The sequence below is a fragment of the Petromyzon marinus genome, chromosome 49 (assembly GCF_048934315.1).
Source record: "Petromyzon marinus isolate PM22_M1 ecotype Great Lakes invasive population chromosome 49, UKy_Petmar_22M1.pri1.0, whole genome shotgun sequence".
Lineage (NCBI taxonomy): Eukaryota > Metazoa > Chordata > Hyperoartia > Petromyzontiformes > Petromyzontidae > Petromyzon > Petromyzon marinus.
Genome location: NC_133715.1, coordinates 8,686,547 through 8,713,951, shown reverse-complemented (window position 1 = coordinate 8,713,951; position 27,405 = coordinate 8,686,547). Strand labels below are relative to the sequence as shown.

At 47.2% G+C, this 27,405-nt stretch overlaps 1 protein-coding gene across 1 annotated transcript in view; it reads left to right on the top strand.

Moving 5' to 3' along the window:
• Positions 1–558: 558 nt before the first annotated feature.
• Positions 559–27,405, top strand: part of UST (uronyl 2-sulfotransferase) — a 129,566-nt gene continuing 102,719 nt past the window's right edge. The window contains exon 1 of the mRNA XM_032972840.2: positions 559–1,080. Within this exon, the coding sequence (XP_032828731.1) occupies positions 960–1,080 (121 nt within the window). The 5' untranslated portion in view covers positions 559–959. The remainder of the gene's footprint in view (positions 1,081–27,405) is intronic.

Here is a 27,405-nt window from a genome sequence, read left to right as displayed (position 1 = left end):
TTAAGTTATCGAAGTTAATAAATCACCACCAAGTGATTCAGTGAGTCAGTCGGTAAGTGAATGGGTAAGTTAGCGAGTGGGTTAGCGAGCGAATGAGTGGGTTTGTGAGTCGGCGCTTAGGTTATTACCAAGTCAGTCCGTCCGTGAAAAAAATAATGGGTGAGCGAATACGTTAGCGAGTGGGCTCGTGAGTGAATGCGTGAGTCGGTGGTGAGTGAATGAGTTGGCTAAATAAGTGAGCGGTTCGAATGAGTGACCGTATCAGTGAGTGATTGAGCCGGTGAGCGAGTGAGTGATTGAGCCGGTGAGAGTGAGGCAATGAGCGAGTGGTTCTTGGAGTTTGGTCGGCGAGCTATTAAGTAGCGGATGCGGGGTGGGAAATGTCAGCCGGCCACAGGCAGAGAGAGAGAGAGAGACGCACGTGGTGGTGGTGATGGTGGGGTGGGTGTTACGGGGGGGGGAGTGTGTGTGGCTGAACTCGAGTTCTAGGGGGTGGGGAGTTTGGGGGTGTGGGGAGGAGTGTGGGAGGTGTGGGGAGGAGTGTGGGAGAGGCTTGGCAGGATTCCTTGCGAGGCACACACGAGGTGGTGGTGGCAGTGGGCGGAGACGGCGTGGAGAGGGGGAAGATGTGGAGCGAGTGGCGTGGCTTGCTCGCTGCAGAAACAGAACCAACATCATCAGCAGCAGCAGCCGCTCGCCCGGGACTCTACCGGCAACGTACATCGACCGAGAGCTTCTTGTCCGTGAAGGCGGCGGCGTTGGGCAAAGCGAGTACTGCTGGCACGCGACTACCCCCAACCCCCTAACCCATCAACAACAACACACGAGCAGCATCAACAACACAGCCGCAGGAGAACAACCGTCCGGCCACAGCCACCACCGACAGGGATTTTACGAATGACCGTCACGAGAAGCCGCTCGCGATCCAATGCGAGAGGTTGTGCAGCCCTTGGCGCAGCATGTGGGTTGTGGGCAAGTTTGGCCCCAGAAACTACATGGCTTGTCTGGGCTTACTCATGTTGCTGTCGGCGGCCAGGATTCTCATTCATCTGGGCGGCGGAGGAGTGTCTCGTTTTCTAGGTGAGTTGATCGCCCCGGGGCGCGTACCGCAGGGGCGCACGCACCGACACTTGTATACTTTAACAACGACGACGACAACAACAACAATCCCTCGAGTAGGATCCCACGTATATCATTGAACAGCACCATCATCATCACCACCATTGCGCTGCGCGTGGGTTGAGTTGCGTGGTTGGCGGTGAAGTTTTAATGGGCGCGTGTGTTCGTTCTGCGTGCTTTGGTATCGATGTATTGTGAATGGTTATTGATCGTCATTGCTAAACAAAGCTCCGTGACACTACAGCGCTCATCGTCGTCTTCGTGTTTTAAGTTTGAAGTGCACGCTATCTCGGTTGTGAGCGGTTTCGTTTTTAAATTTGTGCGTGACACTCGTGTATCATTGCGGTAACTATCAAACCATTATTGCTATCATCACCTTGATAACACCAAAAACTGGAATCATGGCGCTTAAGTAACAATTACATTATGCAAAAACGTATTAATTTGTATTTTACATTCTTGTATTATCACCACCACGCCCTGATATAATCAGCACCACCGTGTCTCTCCGACTCGCTCCATCGCCACGTGAGTGCGCTGAAAGGAGCGCAAACACGAATATAAGGTTGCCTGCAGAGGCCAAACGAGGAGCAGCAGTCATGAGTCGGGAGAGCAAACGAGTTGACCGCATCGTGTTTACCCCTGTTGAGACACGTGGGTTGAGGCAGGACACGTGGCAACAAGATTATGATGATGGTTCGCTGGAATCAGCGATGGTGGCGGCTGGATCTAAGAGATGACGGCACGCTATAATCGATTATGGTGATGGATGGTTCTGAGGGATGATTTCCCCATGTAATCGATTATGGTGGTGGCTGAATATAAGAGATGATGCCCCCTATCATCGATTATGGTGGTGGCTGGTTCTAAGAGCTGATGCCCCCCTATAATCGATTATGGTGGTGGCTGGATCTAAGAGAGATGATTGTTCGGCTCTGAAGCGACGGTGGGTCGCGCTTTATTAAGCGATGCGTGTTTACTAAGCGATGCAGGAGATTGAGAGGCACATCCACTGCGGAGATGGAGCGGCGGGGGGTTCGGCTTGCGCCCGGGAGTTGTTAAATCTTTGTATTGCATCGCGCGAGACCCAGAGGCCTTAGTCTATCGCAGTAGGATGGATCCCGGCTGATGAGTTCTCTTTTAAAACTACGTATGCATATGTGCTAAGACGAATGTGCAGTGCATGTGCCAAGCTAGACTGCATATACTGCACGTGCAGCAGAGTTTACAGGCGCGTTTATGTAATGCAGTCGATTACAGCTGTTTGTGAATCCACTGCTAGACGAAGGTCTACTACTGCTACCCACGCTGTGTCGGGTCGGAGCGGTTGTTTGGCCATACTTCACCACGCGGGTTAGGTGCGAGTTACTGGGTAAAGGGACACGTGTCACGCGATCTCCACGCGCCGCTCACGACGTTTTATAGCCGTGGCAGGGAATCGAACCCGGGGATTTAAATTGGCTGGCAGCGCAAAGTGTTCGCGAACCAGTGCGAGACCGCGCAGTGCATTATTTCTACTGCGTACACCACCTGAGAAGAAGAAGTTACACTACTCGTACAGCAAACAGCAACAACAAAAAACCTCCACGCGCGTGTCAATGAACACTGCCTTCAAAGGAAAACACAATAGGCCGACGTTTCGGGCAATGGGCCCTTCTCCCCGTACGGGTGGCGCTGTGCGTGACATTGGACGCAAGCTGAGCTCACCCAGTCTTGCAGGGTGAGGTGGGCTGGGGTTTAATACCAACGGGTAAGATGGCAAAGCCCGCATATTGTTACGATGTTCAGCGCGCCCTCCACACGGATGAGTCTCGGACATTGACACCCCCCTCCCCCCACGTGTTTTGCTATGGCCACAGTTGTCCGCCCTTACACAGCGGTTATTAGGCGAGCCGCTGTCTAAACGTCGCCAGATACGGGCCCCGAAGCTCGTTACGCTAAATCCGCCGGCGAGCGTTCTTTGTTACGCGGAGTTGGTTTCGATAAGTACATTAAAAAAAATGCGCACACATCCCTTCTACCGCAGGGGGTATTTTCAACCATTGACACCACAGATGCCACACTACAGTGGCGTTTCCGATGCTTAAATCGCTGGAATTGCAATGCCAAATGTTGCCGGTTGGATTTCCATCTCCGGGCGCGGCAGTGTGGGGGGTGGGTTTTGGGATTTTCGATTTCCCCTTTTCCCTGTCGCCCACGCGCAATCCTCCCAGCGCTGGAGGTCGGTACACGCCTTCAATCGAAAGGCGGTGTCGCGTTTGGTGGGATAAAGCGTGGGTACTCTCACTTGTTCCAATGGAAGAGTAGACCAATATACCCTCGGGATGTGCTCTTTAGAGTTCCCTCTCAGCCAGTGGTTCTTCACCCGAGGTGCAAGATGCCCTTTCTGGGAGTGCGAGACATGGCCAGTTTTGTTTTTAGAAGGTAAATAATAGAAAACACAAATTAAGTAGAACTGCTTTGTTTCGTCAAACCTATGTATTTATTAACATTATACATTTTTTTTGTACGGTTGAGAACCAAAGGGGTTGCAGGCTGCAGTCGATTAAGAACCGCTGCTCGAAGTCGAGGCCCCTTATGCTCGCAGTGGGCTCAGCGAGCCATTGTCGGGCGGCACTTTCTTTTAATGCTATGTGGTGGATGCGTATTGGCTCAGTACTTATATACAGTATTGTGGTCTACTGCGGTGTGCGTGGGTGGTTGTGAATGTGAGTGATGGTTCTCATGCTGCCCTCCAAGCAACCCGACCGACCGCGTGAATTTTCGATGCCGAACTGCAAGAGCCATGAACGTCGGCCGCTCGGCCAGGTCACCGTCGGTCCCTGGACCCTCACGTGAGGTCAAAGGCCGTTTGAAACCTGGGTGCGGTGTGTTACTACATCTCAGCACTGGGGAGACAAAGACGTCTGGGCGTGGCTCCGTCGACAACACTGCCCCCCACGTGCGTGTTTCGTCGGCTTTCACGTTTACACGTGCTCGCCAACAGCACTTGGGCCCCAACAGTGTGTGTGTGTGTGAGGGTGGATCTTTGTCTCTCTTGTGAGTCTTGTAAGTACACGTGCCGTAGCTTTCTAGCTGGATTGTGGCTATTTGTCCATGTATAAATCAATCGGACGTCTAGCCTGCTGTTTGTACGTACATTGTGTCTCGAGGTTATTGCAGCACAGACCTGTATTTATGGTATACACTTGCAGTGTTCGGTTCAGCAGTTAATAATGTAGTGATGCCAATTGGCTCGGCCTTGAAGCTAAGACTCCTCATCCATAAACGTTGCTGTGAATGTTGAAATTTCACCTATTTAGTGCACATGTTGTATTGCTTCATTTGTGTACCGTGGAACCGTCTTAAGTTATTGGTTGCTTCGTACAACTGCGCTTTAAAACCAACAATACGAGTTGTTTTATTTCCGAGCACGGATAACATCAGTGGCGAGAGATGGCAAAAAAACATATCGTGCTTGGGCCCGAGGACAGCGACTCCTCTACTTACGAACGAGTCACGTTCCAGAGTTCTGTTCGTGAGTCGATTTGTTCGTAAGTCCAACTTCACTCCTGTCGATTCCAAACACGCTGTACGGCATGTACACTAAATACGGGGAATGATTTTAAAAGTTATAATATCTCCTGTAGATGTAGATGCCACTGGTTCTTCACGTTCTGCAGATGAAGATGCCACCACCGCCATCTATTGTGTGGCGGTTGAACGTATGACTCTCGGTCCGAACAACTGGACATACGGACAGGTTTCTACGTATCTCTAAAAGTTAATAAGTCGAGTGTTCGTAAGTAGAGGCGTCCCTGTACAGGAAAACTGCATAAAATCTACAAGGCAGCAATTTGCATAAGCTCCAAAACTGCATAGTGTGAAACATGGAGTATCTGTGCGCAGCCCAGCGAAATTGTAAAGATGAGCACGCACGTCAGTGGTTGCTAGAGGACTATGTCATCGCTCCCGGTACACCAGCCAATCGGCTGCCAGGAGAACAATCCGCATGGAACATGGCAGCCGTGACATCATTGCTCCGTGCACTTCAACCGGACTGTGGCTGGTGTAATGTGTATGTTTATGTTAGGAATGTTGTTTTAAGTAATGTGTTTGTGATTTTGCGTGCATTTATTTGTGCGAGTGTGTGTGAGAGTGCATTTATGTATTTGTAACAGTGTTCCTCTGCGTGAGAATATCTTCATTTTGCATGTGAGAGTTTGTATGTGTTGTTGTTAGCCTTTTAATAGTATGTTAAAAGCCTATTTGGGTCATAGTTTTTTTGGCTGTTTATGGCAGTGCGTGTCTGTTATTGTGCACACGTGTGTTTTGTGAGTTTTGGGTGTCTTTGTGTTTGTGAGAATGTGTGGCTGTGTGCATTTGTCTCTGAGTGTATTTGTGCGTAGGTACGTGCAGTGAGGGAAAAAAGTATTTGATCCCCTGCTGATTTTGTACGTTTACCCACTGACAAAGAAATGATCAGTCTATAATTTTAATGGTAGGTTTATTTGAACAGTGAGAGACAGAATAACAACAAAAACATCCAGAAAAACGCATGTCAAAAATGTTATAAATTGATTTGCATTTTAATGAGGGAAATAAGTATTTGACCCCCTCTCAATCAGAAAGTTTTCTGGCTCCCAGGTGTCTTTTATACAGGTAACGAGCTGAGATTAGGAGCACACTCTTAAAGGGAGTGTTCCTAATCTCAGCTTGTTACCTGTATAAAAGGCACCTGTCCACAGAAGCAATCAATCAGATTCCAAACTCTCCACCATGGCCAAGACCAAAGAGCTCTCCAAGGATGTCAGGGACAAGATTGTAGACCTACACAAGGCTAGAATGGGCTACAAGACCATTGCCAAGCAGCTTGGTGAGAAGGTGACAACAGTTGGTGCGATTATTCGCAAATGGAAGAAACACAAATTAACTGTCAATCTCCCTCGGCCTGGGGCTCCATGCAAGATCTCACCTCGTGGAGTTGCAATGATCATGAGAACGGTGAGGAATCAGCTCAGAACTACACGGGAGGATCTTGTCAATGATCTCAAGGCAGCTGGGACCATAGTCACCAAGAAAACAATTGGTAACACACTACGCCATGAAGGACTGAAATCCTGCAGCGCCCGCAAGGTCCCCCTGCTCAAGAAAGCACATATACATGCCCGTCTGAAGTTTGCCAATGAACATCTGAATAATTCAGAGGACAACTGGGTGAAAGTGTTGTGGTCAGATGAGACCAAAATGGAGCTCTTTGGCATCAACTCAACTCGCCGTGTTTGGAGGAGGAATGCTGCCTATGACCCCAAGAACACCATCCCCACCGTCAAACATGAGGTGGAAACATTATGCTTTGGGGGTGTTTTTCTGCTAAGGGGACAGGACAACTTCACCGCATCAAAGGGACGATGGACGGGGCCATGTACCGTCAAATCTTGGGTGAGGACCTCCTTCCCTCAGCCGGGGCATTGAAAATGGGTCGTGGATGGGTATTCCAGCATGACAATGACCCAAAATACACGGCCAAGGCAACAAAGGAGTGGCTCAAGAAGAAGCACATTAAGGTCCTGGAGTGGCCTAGCCAGTCTCCAGACCTTAATCCCATCGAAAATCTGTGGAGGGAGCTGAAGGTTCGAGTTGCCAAACGTCAGCCTCGAAACCTTAATAACTTGGAGAAGATCTGCAAAGAGGAGTGGGACAAAATCCTTCCTGAGATGTGTGCAAACCTGCTGGCCAACTACAAGAAACGTCTGACCTCTGTGATTGCCAACAAGGGTTTTGCCACTAAGTATAAGTGATGTTTTGCAGAGGGGTCAAATACTTATTTCCTTCATTAGAATGCAAATCAATTTATAATATTTTTAACATGCGTTTTTCTGGATTTTTGTTATTGTTATTCTGTCTCTCATTGTTCAAATAAACCTACCATTAAAATTATAGACTGATCATTTCTTTGTCAGTGGGCAAACGTACAAAATCAGCAGGGGATCAAATACTTTTTTTCCCTCACTGTACGTACGTATGTTGAACTTAATTCGCACCAAGCGTGCCAATCGGAGCTGCGAATACTGATGAGGTAATGTAAGCTATACCCCTTTGCGTAAATCCTGTAGGGGCTCGGGACCCTGGGGATCCATCCACAACCCGCACTGAGTAGCTTGACGAAGTATTGTCAAACAACCCTCATCACTGACACGGCGTAGTTGAACGATAAAGCCCAGATTGTTGCCCTTGTGAATATTGAAACAGCCTCAGCTTCTCATCATCAATTGCAACCAGTGTATAATTGCTGAGCGGAGCAGTGGTGCAGTGTGAGTGACATTGACGCCTATGAACCTGGCTATCCAAGTTTGATACGTGACCGAGGCTAACGTCGGTGGTGAGTCTCATTCGCCCCCCCCCCCCCGCTCTTTACCAACACGAACTCACCAGCGTGGTGAAGTATGGTCAAAACCCCCATCGAGATAGGTTGTAAGTTATTTTTTTTTTAGTTAATTACTGCACCGCTAAATTGCTTGGCTCTGTGCAGTAACTGCACAGTGTCTTCTGAGTCTCAGTGCTATTGTGAACACGTGCTTGAATATTGTTTTTCGTAGGGTCATATTAAGGATGACATTTTGTGTTTGTGACGTGTTATACCAGAGTGATTACTCATTTAAATAGCATACATTTTTTCCACAGTGACAGATAACCTTTATTTGAAGCCAGTTGAAAGCCCATTGTGAGCGAGTACTTTTGAGGAGAGGTCTGGTTAATCAAAGGTAGAGTGGCTGTCGGGGAAAAAACAACAGTGCAGAGCGATCCATTTACAGATACCCCACTGATAATGATCATGACCCTCGTTACTTCTCCACAGGGGATTGATTATTCTGACCGCGATGGCTCCATGTGCTACAGGAGACAGCGTTCAAACTTCGCCTAAGACACACTGAGATTGGTGGTAGAGGTGCGGAGGTAGGCTTTGATATGAAACGCTGTTTTTCTACGATAATTCCTCGCTGTTTTTTGGTGGGGCATCTGTAAATGGATCTCACCCTGCAGCACACATCAATTTGAAATTTAAGAGGCATGAAATGAGGTGTAATCTACTTTAAAAACAACACTCACTGGCATTCATAATTAAGGCTGCAGTGCATAATGTTTAGCCTAATGACCACCGCTGCAAGGTATTGCCCTCCGATAAGATTGGTGCGTCGGGTGTGGTGTGACTGGTTCTCATATCGCTCGCTCGCCACTGATGTTATCCGTTAGCGGCAATCAAAGTCGGGTCGCGGGGTTCATAGCGCAGCGAGCTACCCCCTGCACCACCACCGACTTCGCAACCCCAGAAGAAACCGTGTACACAAAGACAAAAATCTCCCCGTATAGCCTGCACAGACTGTTGGGGAAGGTGTTGTCAGCGAGCAGCACCTATCATGGCCCGGAATGGCACACAAGGAGGAGGTGGTGGCCAGCACTACTAGCCGGCCGCCTTTGTATCCCGAGTGGTGATGTTTGCACATTGCACTGGGTATTCTTTTGAGGCTGAGACGACCTAGGGGAGGCCCGGGACCGGTTCAGATAATCGTCACCAGTGTTGGCCGTGAGCGGGAATCGAACCCGGGTCGCCAGGTTCATAGCGCAGCGCGCTAACCGCTACACTACCGCTCCCCACACACGCACACTACCACACACAGTCACACACAATCCTCGCCTGTTCTCCGTGTCCCCCGCGTTTGACGGGTCTTGACACCACCCGAACGGGACAGCCTTTCGAGCGGCGACCCTTACGTGGCGTTGCCCCGACATGTAAACAGCTGGTGAATCCACATACTTCGCATGGTTTCACAATTAAGCCATCCGTCCGTGCGACTGGAAATAACAAACACGCCTAGGGAATCAAAACCGCTGCAATGTTCAAGGCAGGGGAGAGAGAGGGACTTGGACACGTAGCGACGATGTCTACAGTGAATAAACACGTGCTTCGGAATCGCAGATAAACCTGGAGAGTTGCACGCTTGTGTTTATGCATCGCGAGGTGCAAAAGAGGAATTCGCGTATTGTAGAACGCACGCGGCTTAGGAGAGTGAGCGCGAGATGGGACGATGGTCGAGAAACATCCACGCGACCACGAGGAAAACATGCAAACTCTAAATATACAGCAGGGTTGGGATTGAACACACGACCTCCTGCATACCAGGCGAGGCAGATAACATTTCGCCACCATTGCACCAATCACTTTGTACGCACGTGCGACATGTGTCTATATAATTACGCATGTATTATGCAGAGTGTGTGAAATACTGTAATTACAATATTGTTCAAGCCCTTTGTCAATCAGCGGTTGGATATCCTCAAGTGCAATTTCACTCGTGGTTGCTTGACCATACTTCATCACGCCGGTCAGTGTGAGTTAGCGAAGGCGAGAGAAGGGGTGAGTAGGACTCGTTCAGGGATCACCCGCCACTAACGTAGCCATGGCCACGAATTTAACTTGGATCATCGGGTTCATGGCACAGGGAGCTGATCAATGTGGTGACCATTCTGCCGCCACTCTCCACGGACGCATGATAATGTATGTCGTGATATTTAATAAAGTATGGATGCACGGATGTGCAAATATACGGCACGTATTAACTTTGAGATTCAAATGCCAAGCATCGCTGCAAATGAGGCTCCCATAAAGACATAATTAAATTCCACAATCTCGCGTGTTGAATTAAACAAATAAAAATGGAGAATGAAATTAATGCTCATGAATATGCTGTACTGTTAATTAAATCATATGGTAATGGAGCAATGTGCGTACGCACACGTGTGTAGCCACACAGTTGTGTTTATCTTGCAGCCTGTGGCCGCTGCTGTTGTTACGACCTGCAATCATTTATATCGGTGTATCGCCAAATGGGAATTGGGATTTTTAGGCTTGATCATCGTTGATCCATTCATATACCCAAGGCGCCCACGATTGGATCCCAATTACACTTTATTTTCATCCATGTGATTTCATATTGATCATCATCATCATGAGCCATCTACTACTGAATCAAGGCCATCTACAAACTGTCATCATCTCGGGCGGTGCTACGCTCTAACAATTCACGTGACACCTGCACACGAATTGATTTCTCCGCTCCATCTCCTTGGTGGCAGTACACTCAGACGCCTTGAAAGTATGCACGTTGAACTTCTCTTGCACCGTACGTAGCCAACTGTGCTAATCGGAGGTGCAGGAGAAGGACAGCAAAAAGCTTCACATGCGCTTGGCGAATAACCCGAAATGATCAATCATCTTTTATGGTAGCACAGCTGGATGAAGGCCTACCCGCAACATGTAATTCATGGAGGTCATTCGACCATACTTCACCACTTCTGGCCAGTGATGTTAGCCGGGTTCATAGCAAAGTGCGCTAACTGCTGCACCGCCGCTCCCCCAGATTTCGTAACAGCACGCATATACTGCGGTTGCCTATGACTAGATTACTTGGAATGCGGCTGATCTCAACAGATCTTGCCAGATAAGCGGGGTTGTGCCCGGACGGCGCTTCATTGGGAGAACACCTTGCATGTCTAGGTGGCTTCGGGGCAGTGCGGACAAACCCCATTGTTGTACTGTACTTCTTTGCTCCCATGTCGACGCTCCCCGCCGTTTTCAATTATGGTCAAATAATCCCCATGGCCACACGTCATTGGTGGAGGGTGGGGGGAAGAGGAGGGGGGGGGTGGAAAAGGAGGGGGATCCTCATCCTGACAGTTTTGACAAAGAGGCTGTACATGTATTTACTGCGGTTGGTTCATCATCTCTGCCATCGCTGCAGTGAGGCTATTATTCACCGATTGGTTACAATGTTAGAGTGTAGTGGGAGATAGATGGACCTTATTTATAACCAGGTACAAGCCCGGTGAGACCAGAAATCTCTTTTTCAAGATAGACGCGGTTTTGAATAATTAATAATATACATATTTATAAACGCTGGCCACGGCGGTTTGTCCTTATGCGTGTTTGTGTTAATATTCATGGGGTTTTTTGGTGTATCTGTGTATGAACTGCACGCCTTTGCTGATATATACTGAACATACATGTTTATAATTTATATCGTTCCCTTTGTCCCGATTTAAAATATCAGCATCATTTCATGAAAAAAATGTGCAACCATTCGTGTTAAAGAAAGGCACCCCCTTGAAGTGGATGTCACGGAGCTACCTCTGAGATCGCCCTCCATGTGACCTCTGGTCTACACAGTAGAGGACAGCATTCACCCACCCTCTCTGCCCTGAAGAGTAGCGTTCATTGCATGGCAGTCACATTTTTTTAAAATTCTCAGTGCTGGAATTTCGCCAGATTAATTGCAGAACCATATTTATTGTGTCTGTGCATTAGTGACAGGGCCGAGAATGTAAACTCTTAACGCTTTTGTGTTGTTATTTAAATACGTGTAGTTTACTAATGTTCCATCTGATTGGGTGGTAATATGGTCAAGGTGGCGGGCCTTCCAGTCAGATGGTTGCAAGTTCAAATCCCGGTCTGGGTTAATTCAACCCATTATCCATCCAGGGTTTATAAAACAGGTACCACTTTGTGGGAAGCTAAAGGGTGGGTGTCCTATGAGTAGACTCTGCCTTGACATAGAAACGTGGAAGTTACACCATTGGTTCAAAGCTGTGATCAGATGAGTGGAAAATCGCTTTGGTGAGTGGAAAAACTACAAATAACTAATATTAATGTATTAAATCGGTTAATATATTTGTGCATTAACAGTTGTTTTGATATACAAAGTATATGCTTTCAACCGTTTTGATGTTTTGCATAATTTAGTTTTCACACGCTCTTTTATGATTGCATTTTATCTGTTTTTTGTACTTTGTGAAGCTTTTAACTGTTTTATTACGTTTTTGCCTGCTCTGAAGAAAATTAACGCCAATGTGTCATGTGAAATTCTTTTATGTTTATCTGTCCCAGCTATTTGAGGTCTGTAATGCATAGTGAGGTGGTGCAGTGGTTAGCGGGCTGCGTTATGAACCTTTGGTGACCCACGTTCGACTCCCAGTCACGGCTAACATCAGTGGCAAGTGACATTAGGAACCGGTCCTGCCCTTGCCCCATCTTCACCAACTCTAACTAACCGGCATGAAGTATGGTTAAAAAAAAAAACCTTCATGACCGACATGGAATTCGAAGTTCTTCATCGATTGGTCGATTGAGAATATCCGCAATTTATATATATATTAAAATATAACAATTTGGACATGCCATTATGAAAATTCACCGGGACCCTCGCTTTCAGTGTAGGCCAATATTTATTCAATCATGATTCTGAAATCATTTTGACGGACCCTTGAATGCATCGGGCGGAATTCAGTCTATGGGTTAAGTGGACAGACAGAAGGACTATGCGACAATGCAGTGATCTGGTGTATGCCATTGAAACGTGTATAGCAAAGCATAGTAATTATACTTTATTTAGAACCCGAGGACTGAATGCCTTATGCAATTCTATCAATTTCATTTGCAAATTGTAATTGCATACGCCCAAGAATTTGTCCAAATTCCGAGTCCCCTACGGGAGCAGGAATGGAATTCGCGTCTCCGGGTTCGTAGCACAGTGCGCTAACCTCTACACGACTGCTCCCTGCTCAATTACACACATGCGCTGTCACACTTTCACACAAATAAACGAACGCAAAATCACACTCGCGTTACTTAAAAAAAAATAACATAAATATGCGGCTTTGCCATAGCCCAGCTGATGTGTACGGAGTGCTGACATCATGACGGCCATGTTGCACAAGTCCTGATGCAACAACAGCAGCCACGTTGCATCAGGATTGCTTTCATGGCAGCTGATTGGCTGGTGTAGCGGGAGTTATCATGATGTAATCCCTAGCAACCACTGACGCGCGTCCATATTTGTGAGATTATATTTCGAGAGCCCGTTGAGACCGAGACTATCGTTTGCAAGTGGGGCCTAGAATAAAAGAACGGTTTAGCGCTCACGTGCAATTGAACAACGAAACTAAAAAAAAACAGCCTTCTCTAAGTTCTACAGTCAAAAATATGTGTAAACCCTAGGACTGTGTTTGAAGGGGGACTGGGACCCAAATTGAATAAATAAAGCGGTGGGCGAGGGCAGGTTGGAGCGATTTTCGGAAAACTGAACGATGCAATGAAAAGCAAAGTACGAATGTTCAAAATAAAAACAATGCTTGATCGTGGCGGATTCATGATGGTGATGGTGAAACATCAAAGAGAAGAAGAACGAGACTGACAACATTTTTAATCTCGTGAAGTTTACAAAAAAACAATCGCTCACAAGAACCAAAACACCTCCGCTGGCTGTGCGTTTAATCAAATACATTTTTAATCATAAATTTCTAACGGGAAAGTCATTAACTGAGCCGGGGGGAGAGCAAGCTGAAATGTCATCTTTCATCAACTTGAGACGTCTAAGAGCTGGTTACTTGAGAGACATCGGTCCCAAGCATTTTGTGGAGTTGTGCGTAGAATTATACTGCAGTTACAAAAATCCGGCAGATGAATTTTAAACGGGTTATAATCATTGAACCAGATTAAGCGTGCGTTTAAAAGCTTCATGCATGTCGATGCAATATCACACTTCTCCACGGAACAGTGCCGATGTCTCGCATATGACACATAAAATAAACAACATTTGTATTTAGTTTAGTTATAATTTTGATTTAAAGCTTTCGTGACTGCAATGATTCATATTCTTGGTTCTTTCGGTAAAGTCACATTGAAGGGAAACAATAAAATAATATATATAAAACAATAAAATTATCACGACGTTTCGACTGCAACACAAGCAGTCATCATCAGGTGTGAAAACCAACGGCAAGAACATTTAAAAGAAGTGGCGGTTTTTATTTATTTACTTACTTTTAAACGTTAGCACCACGGATAGCGATTTGACAGTTTGTTTAGATGGACGAGTCCATCTATGTTCGGAAAAGAGGAGGGGGGAGACGAAAAATTAATGTATGCTGTCTGAAAGCCACCGTAAGCGTGAACAATCAATTAAGACCCGACATGGTTTATCAAATCCTTCCAATGATTGCTAAGCCAGAATCCATCTTCTCGGTTGAAATTGTCTCTGTGTTTGTATATGTGGATAGCCTCATGAACGAATCTCTCATGGTAGCCAGATGGCTTGCAAAGAACCTCTGTCTTGGAGAAGTCAATGTCATGTGAGCCTACTGAATCATAACAGTGATCTGCCACGGCCGAGGTGTTGGTCCTTCCGTGTTTAAGGTCTGCTTTGTGTTCACGAATGCGGTCCGAGACATGTCGTTTGGTTTCTCCAATGTAACTACTACCACAGAGGCAACTTAGTTTGTAGACACCAGGGTACTGTATGTCCAGAATCACATATTTTTCAGACGGAACCAGATCACGGATTTTATGTAATGTGTTGAAACGGACCTGGATCTTGTGTTTATTCAAGATTTTGGAGATCTTTTTTGTGATCCCCGCAATGTAGGGTAAAGTGATGGTTTTGAAAGGCTCCTCAAGAGGGTCCTTCTTCATGGTTTGAGTGATAGTTTAGTTATATTGGGCCTTACATCATATATACGACTTACAATATGTACGAGAAGCTTGGAAAATTGGTAATGAGACAAGCTCAGGAAAGGAAGAGAATAGAGACACTGAGACACCAAAACTAGCCCCGGTGTTGTGTAGAACCATAACCGAGCGCTATTGTGGAGTGTTGTGAGTAACACGTGTTACATAACTCGTAACCCCGGATGCCTCCAATACGCCGCTCAGAGAGGTTTCATGAACATGTTTTTTTAATGCTGATGTCCCGTGGTGTAGAGAGAGAGAGGCCACCCGCCAATAAACATCTGGTAAAACAGCAGTGTGTTTGTTGAGCACGCTCCACTCTGCTGATGAGCCCCAGAAGGTTGAAACTGGTCCAGAGCTTGTGTGTTGAAACGATTGCTGCTGTGGTTAGCTTAGTTCCAGAAACAGAGCAAGCGTGATGGACTCAATGAGCAGAAGATAATTTGTTATATTTATTAGACTGATGCTATATTTGTTTTTAAATTCCAATTCACAACGCAAAGCTTTTGCAGCACTACAGATTTGTACATTAATGCAAGACTGCATATTGAAAAATCAATCACCTGAAGTGGTTTCATATTTTTGTTTTGGTTTACAAAGTATTTAATCTACAAGACTAAACATTTACAGGAAGCCATTTTGCCACCACAATGGCACAAGCTGCTGTGGACTAAGTAAATGCACGAGTTCGTGTAATTTTAGTGGAGTAGCAATAACAGTAATAATGAACACGAGGGTAGTATCTGGCCCAGATATTAAAGGGGAAGAAAAACAACACCAAATTAGAGTGGCGGTTTCTGATCCGTTTTGGATTTTCAAACTCGCACGGATTTTGATTTACACACCAAAGCCGAGCGGCACCCACAAATTAATTGTCCCAAGCTTAAAACTCGACCATCTCCAACCTCGGCTGCCTTCCCAAATGGAATTTTCAAAGTCCTGTACAAATATAATTACAGCGGCCCGAGTCAACTTGTGTGGGCAGATTGTTAAGATAGTGGAGCGGCATATGCCGTTGGCGTGGTGCGGGTACTTTGCATGGCTCATTAAAGACAGCTCAGCAAGCATTTGGAGATTTTTTTTTAAAAAAATTGCCGAAGAGCAATCGCTGCCGGAGATTGAGATGTGCCATGAGGGAGGGGTTTCTAATAAACGTGTTGGAGCATGAAGGCGAAGAAAGGTGGGGTAGGGGGGGTGGCGTTGGGGAGGGTGTTGGTGCTGCCGGCAAGAGTCATGAATTATATATCAATGACTTCATAGAGAATGGGGACAGCAGGCGCGGGGAGGGGGGGAACGCCGCGTTTCATATGTACACCAACCCGAGTATCGCTTTTACAACTCGCGGGATGACTAGTAATGAGAATCTTTTTTTTACGATGAATGAGGATCTCTCCCCCTCCCCTCCGCGTGGCCCTAGAGCTTTTCTACGTTAGCTGCGAGCGACTATTGAGATTTTTTTGATATATTTAAAAAAAATTTAAAACCCACCCACCCCTCCCCGGCCCCAGCACCCCTCTCGCCTCTGTCCATCCGGCAGTATAAAAGAGTGCGTAAATATATGAACGAATGTGTCGTTAAAACCCGCCACCACCCAACACAGCCAACTAGTATAGGGTTGTCACGTAAACAAACGGTGCCAATTCGTCACTCTTCCAAGACGTCTGGTCAGCAGCATGGAAAATCTGGCCAAAATAACCCCACCTAGAGGTGCTCTCGAGAGCTCCCCACCCACCCCACCACCCCCCTTGGTAGGGGAGAGGGGGAGGCTTGAACGAGACACTTGCAGGGCTGGCGCCTTCGCGTCAGCTTCCTGACGGCGCTTCATCCGAGTCCCGTCGTTGTTGTTGTTATCGCGGGATTAGCGAACGAGAGAGAGAGACCCTTCAACAGACGGCGGGGGGGGGGCACTCACGTGGCCAAAGGGTACGAAGACGACGACGCGCAGGCACGGGGGTGGTGACCTCAGGCGTCTGCAGAAGTTACGGCAAAGCGTGCCCCCCCCACCCCCCCGCACCCCCCCGCCCCCCCCCATCCACCCCCGCCCCCCACCTTCCGTGGGAGAGAAAAGCCCACCCTCGCCACAACAAGCGGAAATTTTAATTAACCCTGAATCCAATTTAGCAAGGAGAGTTTGCGCTTGGCACGTAATCAATCGCAACTCCTTAATTGTTAATGATAGCAAAAAGCACGCGCGCCAGACTTTAAAAAAAGGAAACATTCATTCGACTTGCTCGTCCGCTTCCTGCGGTATCTATTAGCGCCAAAACCCACTGAGCGCGTTGTGTAATTGCCGTCGCGGCCACGTGTCATATTGCCGAGGTGGGGAGATGGGGTCGCGCGCAGTGGCCGTACGAAATCGTGGGAAATAATTTAGCCGCGCGCCACAAAAAGAAAAACGGGGTTCGGCCCGTGCACTCACAACCGCGCCCGTTGCTCCGCGCATCTCAAGGTGACATTTCCCTAGTTGCGTTTTTCCCCCCCTTGAAGAATCCACTCGCTTCCATGCTCATTATATGCGTGCCATTGTATTCCTCCCCGCCCTCCCCCCTCCCCTCCACCCTCCTTTTTTGCCGAAGATCATAACGTGCCCTAGGGGAGGTGAAAGGAAACCATTGCGATGGACCGCTTTTGTTCCATCGCTCAGGCGAAGCGAGCGGTCCCGTGAGTAATGTCCTCAACACCCGGCGGACAAGGGACGCCGTTGCCGCGGCGGTGTGGCGGCGAGCGCTCTGGGACTTGCCAGTCGCGACGTCGCCGCTTCGATTTTGAACCTCCCGATGCGGCGGTTTGCCACGAGCGTCCTCACACGGCCACCTTGCACTTTCGGTACCGTTGTCTCTCCCGTGAACGGTGAGGTGGTGGCGGTATTGGGTGGCGGTCGCGATCTCTTAGCGTTTGCCGTGATTCATGATCACTCTTTCGCGGTCCTCCGTTCTTTTTTTCGGGGAGGCACGCGACGTCATTGTGACTTCTTCCCATTTTTTTTTCCTTCCGTCCAGCCGGCAGTGGAAATGGTCGACGCCGCGGCCGAGCCGCACCAGTTTCGCGTGCGGGGTGTTCGCGAGTGTACGTAGTCCCGCCTCTCTCACGGCCTCTGGCCAGCGTTAAAGAGTTGACCAGAGTACCCGCTCGGGTTCTGCCGGTAGCGGCGCGAACAAACAACCGCAGGGCTGGAGATTTGCCTTCTTTACCCTGTCTTGTTTTGTACTTATGGAACGCCGTCGATCAAGGCGCTTAACGTAATTAAAAACACGGCATGAGCGAGAACGATCTCGATGGCAGGTGGGGCGGGGGGGTGGCGAGGGGATGAGGAATGGGTGACAACGATAGAGGGCGGCTGCGTAGGGGCTATATAACAAAGTCTTGATATGAGCATCCTGAGTAGTCGAGGCAAACTAGAGGACCTTCTTTGAATTCGAAGTAAATTTACCGAAGGGGAACTGTCAAGCGCGTGACACAGTGCCGGCGGCGGCGGTCAAAACCAGGCTCCCCTCCCCCCTCCTCTCCCAAGACGACCCGGCCAGCGTGGAAGAGTAGGCCAAAAAATGCCCCTCCTATGGACGGGGACCTCTGTCTTGAGTCCGTCTCAAGTGGAGGGCAGATTCCCTTCCGGCGGCGGTGGCGTGAGGGGGCAATTTGCAGGGCCGCACCTTTACCGCTTTTTTTTTCCTCTCTCTCTCGCTCGCTCTCTTTTTTTAACTGAGCCTCTTGTGAGTGATGGCCTCGGCACTGTAGCCAGAGGAGGCTGTAGGGCAGACTAATGCTGGGAGAAGGCAAAAGAGGAATAAGAATTACCTCTCCGATGCTCGTTACTCTAGCCCCCCCCCCCACATCGCCTTGCACCCCTGAAAATTTCGCGTTCACAGGAAGCACGGTCCAATTTGTCCGCCCACGAACACCGTGGCATGAAAATAACCGGCCTACCGCCGTGCCGATCTTAAACGCCGCGCTGATCTCACTTTTGTAAACAGCGGGGTGGGTCATCATTCCCATCGTTTCCACATTATGATTATTATTTTATGTATCTCTTTCGAAGTTAGCGGTACTTCCATCGCCGGGCACGTTACGTTGCGTGATTGTGATTTGTACGGCCTTGTTTGTTCTTGCCCACACGTTTAGGCAAAACATTTTTTTTTATCCCCCTGAGCTCGTAGCAAGAAGCGAAACTTTTAACGGAGGATGAAGCGTTAACGGCACAAAAACATGATCGGAGCTGTCACAAAGCGTGTTCATTTTTGGCAGTCCCGCGGTGTGCTGTGTCGGCCTTGACAGGTTGCCGTGTTGGCCCGACCGGGCGGGTGGAGCAGCCCCCAGGGTGAGGGAGGCATTATGTATGTCTGTATGTCTGTATGTGTGTCTGTATGTATGTCTATGTCTGTATGTGTGTCTGTATGTATGTATGTCTGTATGTATGTCTGTATGTATGTATGTCTGTATGTATGTCTGTATGTCTGTATGTATGTATGTCTGTATGTCTGTCTGTATGTATGTCTGTATGTATGTCTGTATGTATGTATGTATGTCTGTATGTCTGTATGTATGTATGTATGTCTGTATGTATGTCTGTATGTATGTATGTCTGTATGTATGTCTGTATGTATGTATGTCTGTATGTATGTATGTATGTCTGTATGTATGTCTGTATGTATGTATGTCTGTATGTGTGTCTGTCTGTATGTCTGTATGTATGTATGTCTGTATGTATGTATGTCTGTATGTATGTATGTATGTCTGTATGTATGTATGTCTGTCTGTATGCATGTATGTCTGTCTGTATGCATGTATGTATGTCTGTATGTATGTATGTCTATGTATGTATGTCTGTATGTATGTATGTCTGTATGTCTGTATGTATGTCTGTATGTGTGTCTGTATGTATGTGTGTCTGTATGTATGTATGTCTGTATGTCTGTATGTATGTCTGTATGTATGTATGTATGTCTGTATGTATGTATGTCTGTATGTATGTCTGTATGTATGTATGTCTGTATGTATGTCTGTATATATATGTCTGTATGTGTGTATGTATGTATGTACGTATGTATGTATGTCTGTATGCCTGTATGTATATATGTCTGCATGTCTGTATGTATGTATGTACGTATGTCTGCATGTCTGTATGCCTGTATGTCTGTATGTATGTCTGTATAACTTCTTTCTCACTGTACGTAATGTAGCCAACCATGCTTATTGGAGGTGCCGGGGTAAGGACCATACACTAAGCTCAAAATTCAGTTCTAAAGTGGCTTCCTAATATCGGAAGGGAGAGCGTTCCAGACGGCCTCAGAAGCGCATCCGAAAGCCCGCGATGATGCTGTGACCGTCTTTGTTCGACCGGTTAGCCAAAAGCCGCTGCTGCGAGGATGACCGGAGTGTTTTTTGCTCCTCGTCGAGATCACGCAAGGCGTTGTTGCGTCGTTCCTTTGCCAGCAAGGCACTTTTTGTGCTCAAGGACCAATTCCTGGCTCGGTGCTCTTCAACTAAAAACCGTCGCCCATCCGAGGGCGGATGGGCGGGCGGGCGGGCGAGGGGCACTGCTGGAGTGCGGCGCTTTCCCCGGAGGGTGTGTGGCAGAATCTCCCTCGCCAGATGCTCGGGGGTCGGTTGGGAGAGCTGCATCCTGCTGGAGCTGGGCTGTCCGACTTTATTTAAGTAATCGATTGACGTCGTCGATTTTGCTCGACTGGTTGTTGATTTTTTTCTCTCGAATAAACAGACAATGCGAAATTACGAAGCGGGCAGGATAATTATGGGGTGCAGCACTGGATTATTGAATTCATCTGTGCGGAGTTTCGAACTTTGTCGTGCCCCTTGTACGCGCGGTGGATTTCTTCCCACGTGAAGCCGAATAACTCATTAACGGTATTGGGCAGACATCCCGAGGGCAGCAAGGGAGACCCTCATAAAAAAAGTCTTGAGACTTATGCAGGCTTTTGCTGGATATATACAGGGGATTATTTTTTTTATCATTATTACTACTTAGAAACTGTTCTCTAACCCTAACGGCAGACAAGTGCTGCTTCGTACTTTGTTGAGAGTGGGGTTTTTTTCTCCGTGTCATTTCCCCTGCTGCTAATAATATTCATACCGTTTCATCTTCACAGGTGTGCCAGGCCAAATTAGATCAAAAACCACTACAATTGAGAAACTGTTAAACGATTCAGAATGAGTTAAGTTCGATCTAACCCTAAAGAGACCAATTCTGAATCATAATATTGTCTGTTAAAGTCTACATACAAAATTATATTCTTTGCTATCAGCATCTTGTCAATGACGTGAGGAAATCTCCATTCGTAATGTCTGCAGCTTGCAGTGCATCACCCTGTGTCGGAAAGCAGCCCTGGAAGATGACATTAGAACTCTGTCTGCAAGTCGCTGCAATTGGCTTCGTCATGAGGGATGCAGTTTTTAACTCCCTGCAAATATTGTTCATCGCTTGCCAGTCAAATCAAGATGTGTTGGTCCCAGAGCTCGGGGGGGGGGGGGGGGGGCGGGGGGAATACAAATTAAGTGCTAAAATCGAATTTAAGTTGGGAGGGTTTTTTTCTGCGTGTGCAGTTTTGCCGCAGTGGTGAGATGTTAACTACCGCACCTGATATGCAGGAGGTCGTCGGTTCGATCCCTGTGGTCTTGTGGACTTTTCTCCGGGTCCTCGAGTTTTTCCCTCCACATTTATAAACATGCGTTTTGAGTCTTTGGCTGCTATCAATTTATACATGATAAGCCACTTCGTTGAGCTATCATTTGTGGCAAGGTCGCTTCTGAAAAACAGCTGTATAGCTCAGTAGGCCTTACATGGTAAAATAAAATAAAAATGTAATTTAGTTTCATTGGTGACCATGTTGAAACGTATCAAACCGCGACACTTGAGATTGGATTATGCCGTGGTGTTATGATCAGCACACTGACCTTGCAATTCAGAGGTAATTGGTTCGATCTCCTCTGCGTGTAAGTTGAAGCAATAGTGCCAGTTTGTGAAATCTCCTTGCCTTTGCCCACCCAGCAATATAAATCGGTTCAGTCTTATCGATTAGCAGGTCATGCGCGGTGGGCGGTGAAGTCTTTGTACTTGCAGCCTCTCCTGAGACGTCTACCCAGCGTAGTATCACTTAAAGAGGGCCTCTCCAGAGCTCCCTCTAGTGGAGAATATTCCACCCAGCAGTAGCGAGTGCAAGCAATTGCAGGGCTGCACCTTTTCCTCTCTACACTTGGGAACCCTGAGGCCATCTGCAACGCTCTCTCCCTCCCGATATTAGGAATCCGCTGGAGCTATGCAATTTTAAATCTAGATTTAAAACTAATTTCTTTAGAACTCCCTTTTGTGTTTAGCTTTGTTGTCCTTCCCCCGCACCTCCAATTAGCACGGTTGGCTATGTACAGTGGGAAACAAGTTCAATGTGGATACATACAACCCAGTTTAATGATGGGTGGCTGAAGCCTGGATTTAAACCCAACATTTTTAGCAGTGCAAGCTCAGTGCAATGACCCCTCAGCCACCCGGCCAATTGCATGAGCACCTAATTTATTCTCTGGGGTTTTCCTGGATTTGGACCGAAAATGCCAGTGTTCCTGGCTCGGTACTTCAACATGGCCATTATGGGCCACCTCTCACAAAGCTCCCTTCTCAGCGGTGGGCGAGTGTGCGCATGCCTATGGCACGGGCTGAATCTGGTAGTAAAGTGTGTATGAGTCTCCCCTTAAAGTTGGAGCAGCACTGGATTGCTTATCCCCCGTGCCAGAATATGCCGAAGCGAACGCGTAAACAAACAAATATATTTAAATCGCTAAACAAATCTGTTAATAAATGCTCGCGAAAGCACAAATAAACAAATTAAGACGATCCTAATTTGCAAATAAAGCAAAGCGCAAACGAAAAAGGCATCCAGTGTTTATCATTCGTGTGGTGTGAATATTATAACAGCACAGACGTGCTTGCGTGTGCGTGTTTTCTGTACACACAGCCTGGTTTGTCAATCCATTGCAGAATGCGGGGGGCTCCTTTGTTAACCCTTGCGGGCCTTGAGGGACGTATGACCATACTTCACCTCACTGGTTCGTGTGGGTTGGTGACGGTGGTGTGAGGGGGAGGTGCAAAACAACACTTTATACGGTTCAATTTTATTATTGCGTATGGTGGCGATATGTTCAGGAGCTTAAATGTCAATAACGATTTCTGCTGGCCATAACGAGAGGGCTTCAGGAGAGAGAGGGTTGCTGTCGTTTTTGCAATTCCACCGCCACCGAAGGAGCCACAGACTTGCAGTAATTGTATTTTATTTGAATAAAAACATTTAATTTAAAAATATATATTTACCCCCCCCCCGGTCCCTTGGTTATTACGTGTGAAATGGTGATCTCCGTGTTAAGACCCCCCCACGTTATTGATGGAAATTCCACATTCCTATGGCAAGTGGCACAAAGTGGGGACGCATTTGGTGATGCCAGTGGCTGGGGGGGGGGGGGTTGCACCCCTGACTGGGATCTCAAGGAATGCCAAACCTTTTTTTTAAAGTAAAACTGTAAAAACTCTACCTCGACGCAACGCTGGCAGATGACCTAGGTATAAGTAATGTTTCTTGATTTTCAGCCCAGATAGGTGTTTTTTTGTGTAAAAAAAAAGAGAAAACGGAGACTTGAGCCAACCCATAAGTCGAGAAAGAGATAGACGGAGAGCATTTCCAGCGCACGTGAACTCGCAGAGACCGTATCAACTACTGGCGTATGTTATCAAACTCGGATCAATCACTTCCCAAGGACGCGGGGCCCCGATGCGGCCCCATCCAAGCGTTTCTGCCAAAAAAAAGGGGGGCGTCCGTTTCTGTTGTATTTTAACTGCCGAGAAATGACTTCGCTTGCAGAACTTCCTGTTGAATCTTGCGCGGCGAAGTTTTAATGAAAAAGACAGTATTTCTCTCGTTGGCCCGCCCGCCCCGCTCGCAAGAAACATTTAGCAAAGCCAGCAAACATAAGTGTGAATAATAATTTTGAGCCGAGGTGAATTATGACCGATGCGGCTTGCCGTTAGATTACAAGTTGTGTTTTATCGTGCGTTACTGAAATTTACATATTGGCAACGCCGAGGAGAGGTTTTAGACGACGCTTAATTTTACCATTATTTTTTTTACCGTAGACTTTGGCCCTCTTATTTCTGAAATAGTAAATGTGCCAGCTGATTTTATTGTTTTCGTTCGTGTTTGCCTCATTGTATGAATATTCCACGTAAAAAAAGGGGAGGAATATCTTCCAACAAAAAAAGTCAGAACAATTTAAATTACTTGTTTTTGCTGGACCCCCCCCCCCACCCACGCATTCCTCAGTGGGGGTCTGGCTGTCACATTTGGTCAGGGATCGGCCTACACATTCCTGGGCTGTGGTACTAGAAATCAGGGCTAGGCCGGAGATCTAAAGCAGCCACCGAAAGGCCCAGATACACGCACACTGGAAGTTCTGTTGTTTTTGATAATTTCATTACCGCTTGTAGTAAAGCGGAGCGTTTCCTTGTTTCCTGGTTGGCTTACACTTCTGTGTTGATTTCGGCTCGTATATCACTGACAAAAATAAAACCCTGGTGTGAGAGCAATTGCATGCACACGCACATACCAGACAGAGTTCCCCTGTGTAGCCTTTAACAGACTGTTGGGGAAAGTGGCATTTAATGAGCACCTTTAACTTCTGGCATGGCACACGAGAGGGGTTGGTGTGGCCAGGATCACTACGCCTGGCCGCCTTTGTCTCCCCAGCGCTGATGTTTTTCCACCAGCACCTGGTACTCATTTCGAGAGTCAATCTAGGGGAGGCTCAGGACGGGTTCAAATATTCCACTGTTTATTGGTCGTGAACGGGGGATTGAACTCGGGTCGCCGGGTTCGTAACGAAGTGCGCTAACCACCGCACCACCGATCCCCACGCACACGTGCGCGCGCACACACATTCAGCCATGCCCCATTAACAGTGGCAGTGCTGGAAGCTGCCACTGACTACTTTCCTGTGCTCAGATTATTAGTGTATGTCAGCTTAGAAAATATCCCGGCCTTAGAGCGTTAATGAAAAGCAACTGTAATTGTTTTACTCTCACGGTGACAACCGCAGAATATGCTTTATATGTTTCGATTTAAAGCTTTCGTGACTGCAGGGATTCATCTTCTTGGTTCTTTCGGTCAAGTCACGTAGAATGGAAATAAAATAATAAAAATAAAACATAATAAAATAAAATTCTCACGACGTTTCGGCCACAACACAAGTAGCCTTTTTCAGGTGAAGGAACAGAATTGTCGGGACGACAGCGCTTTATATGGTAAGTACAGCACTAACTACCCACTTACGTTTGCAGAATTGTGTTTGTTTTGCAGCGTTACCCAACGTGTTGGCAATACCGATAATTAATAACAAAAATGTAATGCACGTTTTGCATTAGAATGGCTTCAGAAGTATTTGCAGAATTCACGTTGCTCGCCGCAGGGTTTTTATTTCACGGCAGTAAATTTCCACGCGGCTTTCGGCAGCCCTTGTACACGTTCACAAGTCTTGCTCACAGCCCTTTACCACCTTGCTTTCATCCAAACCTGTCCATCCAGCCAGCCAGCCACTCTACTACCCATTTAAACACCCAGCCAGCCACCCATCTACCTAGCCACCCACCCACCTAGCCACCCACCCACCTAGCCACCCACCAAGCCAAAAACCCATCCAGTCACCCAGCCACCCAACTAAGCACTCCACCCACCTAGCCACCCACCTAGCCACCCACCAGGCCAACAACCCACCCATCCATCCTCCCAGTCACCCTGCCACCCAGCTAAGCACTCCACCCACCTAGCCACCCAGCCACAATGTTAATGAACCTCGGTGAGTAATTCGAGGCATGAGTTGCCAGCTGACCAAACAGATGTGTGCAGTACCAGCGTGCAACAACACATTTAGCTATTTTAACACGCAGGCTTTCACGACTAATATAATGATTTACCAATTGATTTTTCGGGGTCAAATCGCGAAAATAAAATGTGTACCGAGCTGAACCAATTAATAAATTGGCACGTTTCCTCAACACGTGACAACTTTATTGATCAACCGTGTCAGGTGGAGGAGGATTTTACGACACTTTTTACTCTCGAGATCTGACCAAAAAATAGCATGTTACTGTCTTGAAAAAAAAACATTAAACAACACAAATTGAATTACACATTAACATAAAAGCATATTAAGCATTCTAAATGAGGACAAATAATTACCCTTCATTGTGTACATTGAACTAGGTGAAGATAAAGGCGCAGCCCTGCATTTGCCTGCTCACGCCACCGCTGGCAGAAGGGCCTCCACTTGAGTGAGCTCTGAGAACTCCTCTGTCGGAGACTTAGACAACTCTTCCACAATTGAAGCAATTGGCGGGACCCCGGGGTCCCATCACTGGGAAAAACCGCGTAGCGACACGAGTCTTGCCTTACCGACAACAAACCTAGTGTCAATCGATTGGCCTCGTCGGGAGCTACTCGGGGCACTAAGTTTCGTAAAAAGTTGAAAAATTACATAAAAACGTTACATTCACTGCCTGGGGGCGGGCTCGCCTTGGCAAAAAGCTGAGGATCGACGGCTGACCGGAGGGCGTCGTCGCCGCGCGCGACTGCGGCGGACGCCCCCCGGGGCTTGCGTTTGGCCGGTGGGGTGGCGCCCATCGTGTCGATCGCCGCCTGCTGCTGGCGCTTGTTGGCGCGAGTCTGGGCGGGCGGCGCGTTGCTGTCGGGATCACGAGTGGGCGGACTGAAAAATAATAATTATTGACCTGATTTTTGCGGGACCCCGGGGTCCCACCAAATGGTTCATTTGTCCAGTCGTCTTTGAAAGAGATGAAAGAACCCACACTTTACCCCACTACACATGACCTGCCGATAAGACTAGCGTGTATCTGCGATGTTTTATACTGCTGGTTGGACAGAGAGAACGAACCAGGGAACTCCGGGTCGCAAGTCCAGTGTGTGAACCATGACAACCGGCATCCCACGTTCATTCAACTGTTCTTAATATTTTTGTGAACTCGCTGCAGGTCAACATTCTAAGGAACCTCAATCTAGTTTTATTTGTTTAACACATAAAACCAGCATAAAACCACGTAAGAGTGAATGTGCCAGTTCTTAAAAATCATAAAGTAAGTTATTTGGCCTCGTTGTTATCCAAGTGGTGTGTCCACTAAATCAACGATTATTACATTTCTATAACACACTGTACGTTGAATTACTTTTATTCGTTTTTTTGGTGTGACACCATTATTCATATTCTATTCCTTTTCTATATTTTACAAGATGTTCACAGTTGACTAATTGGATTTCAAATTACGTATCAGAATCTGTAAGGCTCCTTTAATATTCTGCCATGATTTGGTGTATGCCTCGTCTTTAACCTTGGAAACGTTTTGCTAGTGCGGTCATGGATGAAACTGCCGCCTTCTTTTGAAGTAGAATTTTAGTTTAGATGTGGCGCCGTTAAATATTTGCATTTCAGAATTTATTTTTTTTAAAAGCTAAAAACACCGAACGGTACGAAACAACCGAAACAGTTTGTGAGTAAGATTTTGTTTGTTGCGGTGCGTTTTGCCGCGATCTGTCTCGCCGCCATGGCCCGAAGAGTAACCGGTCCCGCTTTAGGGCAAGACATCGGCAAAAATTCACTCCTATTTCTTTTATATTTTTCTTTTGAACAGCTCAAAGTGGTCCGTCTGGCGGATTGAACTTTGGTGGAGGGGGTTGAGCACCCAG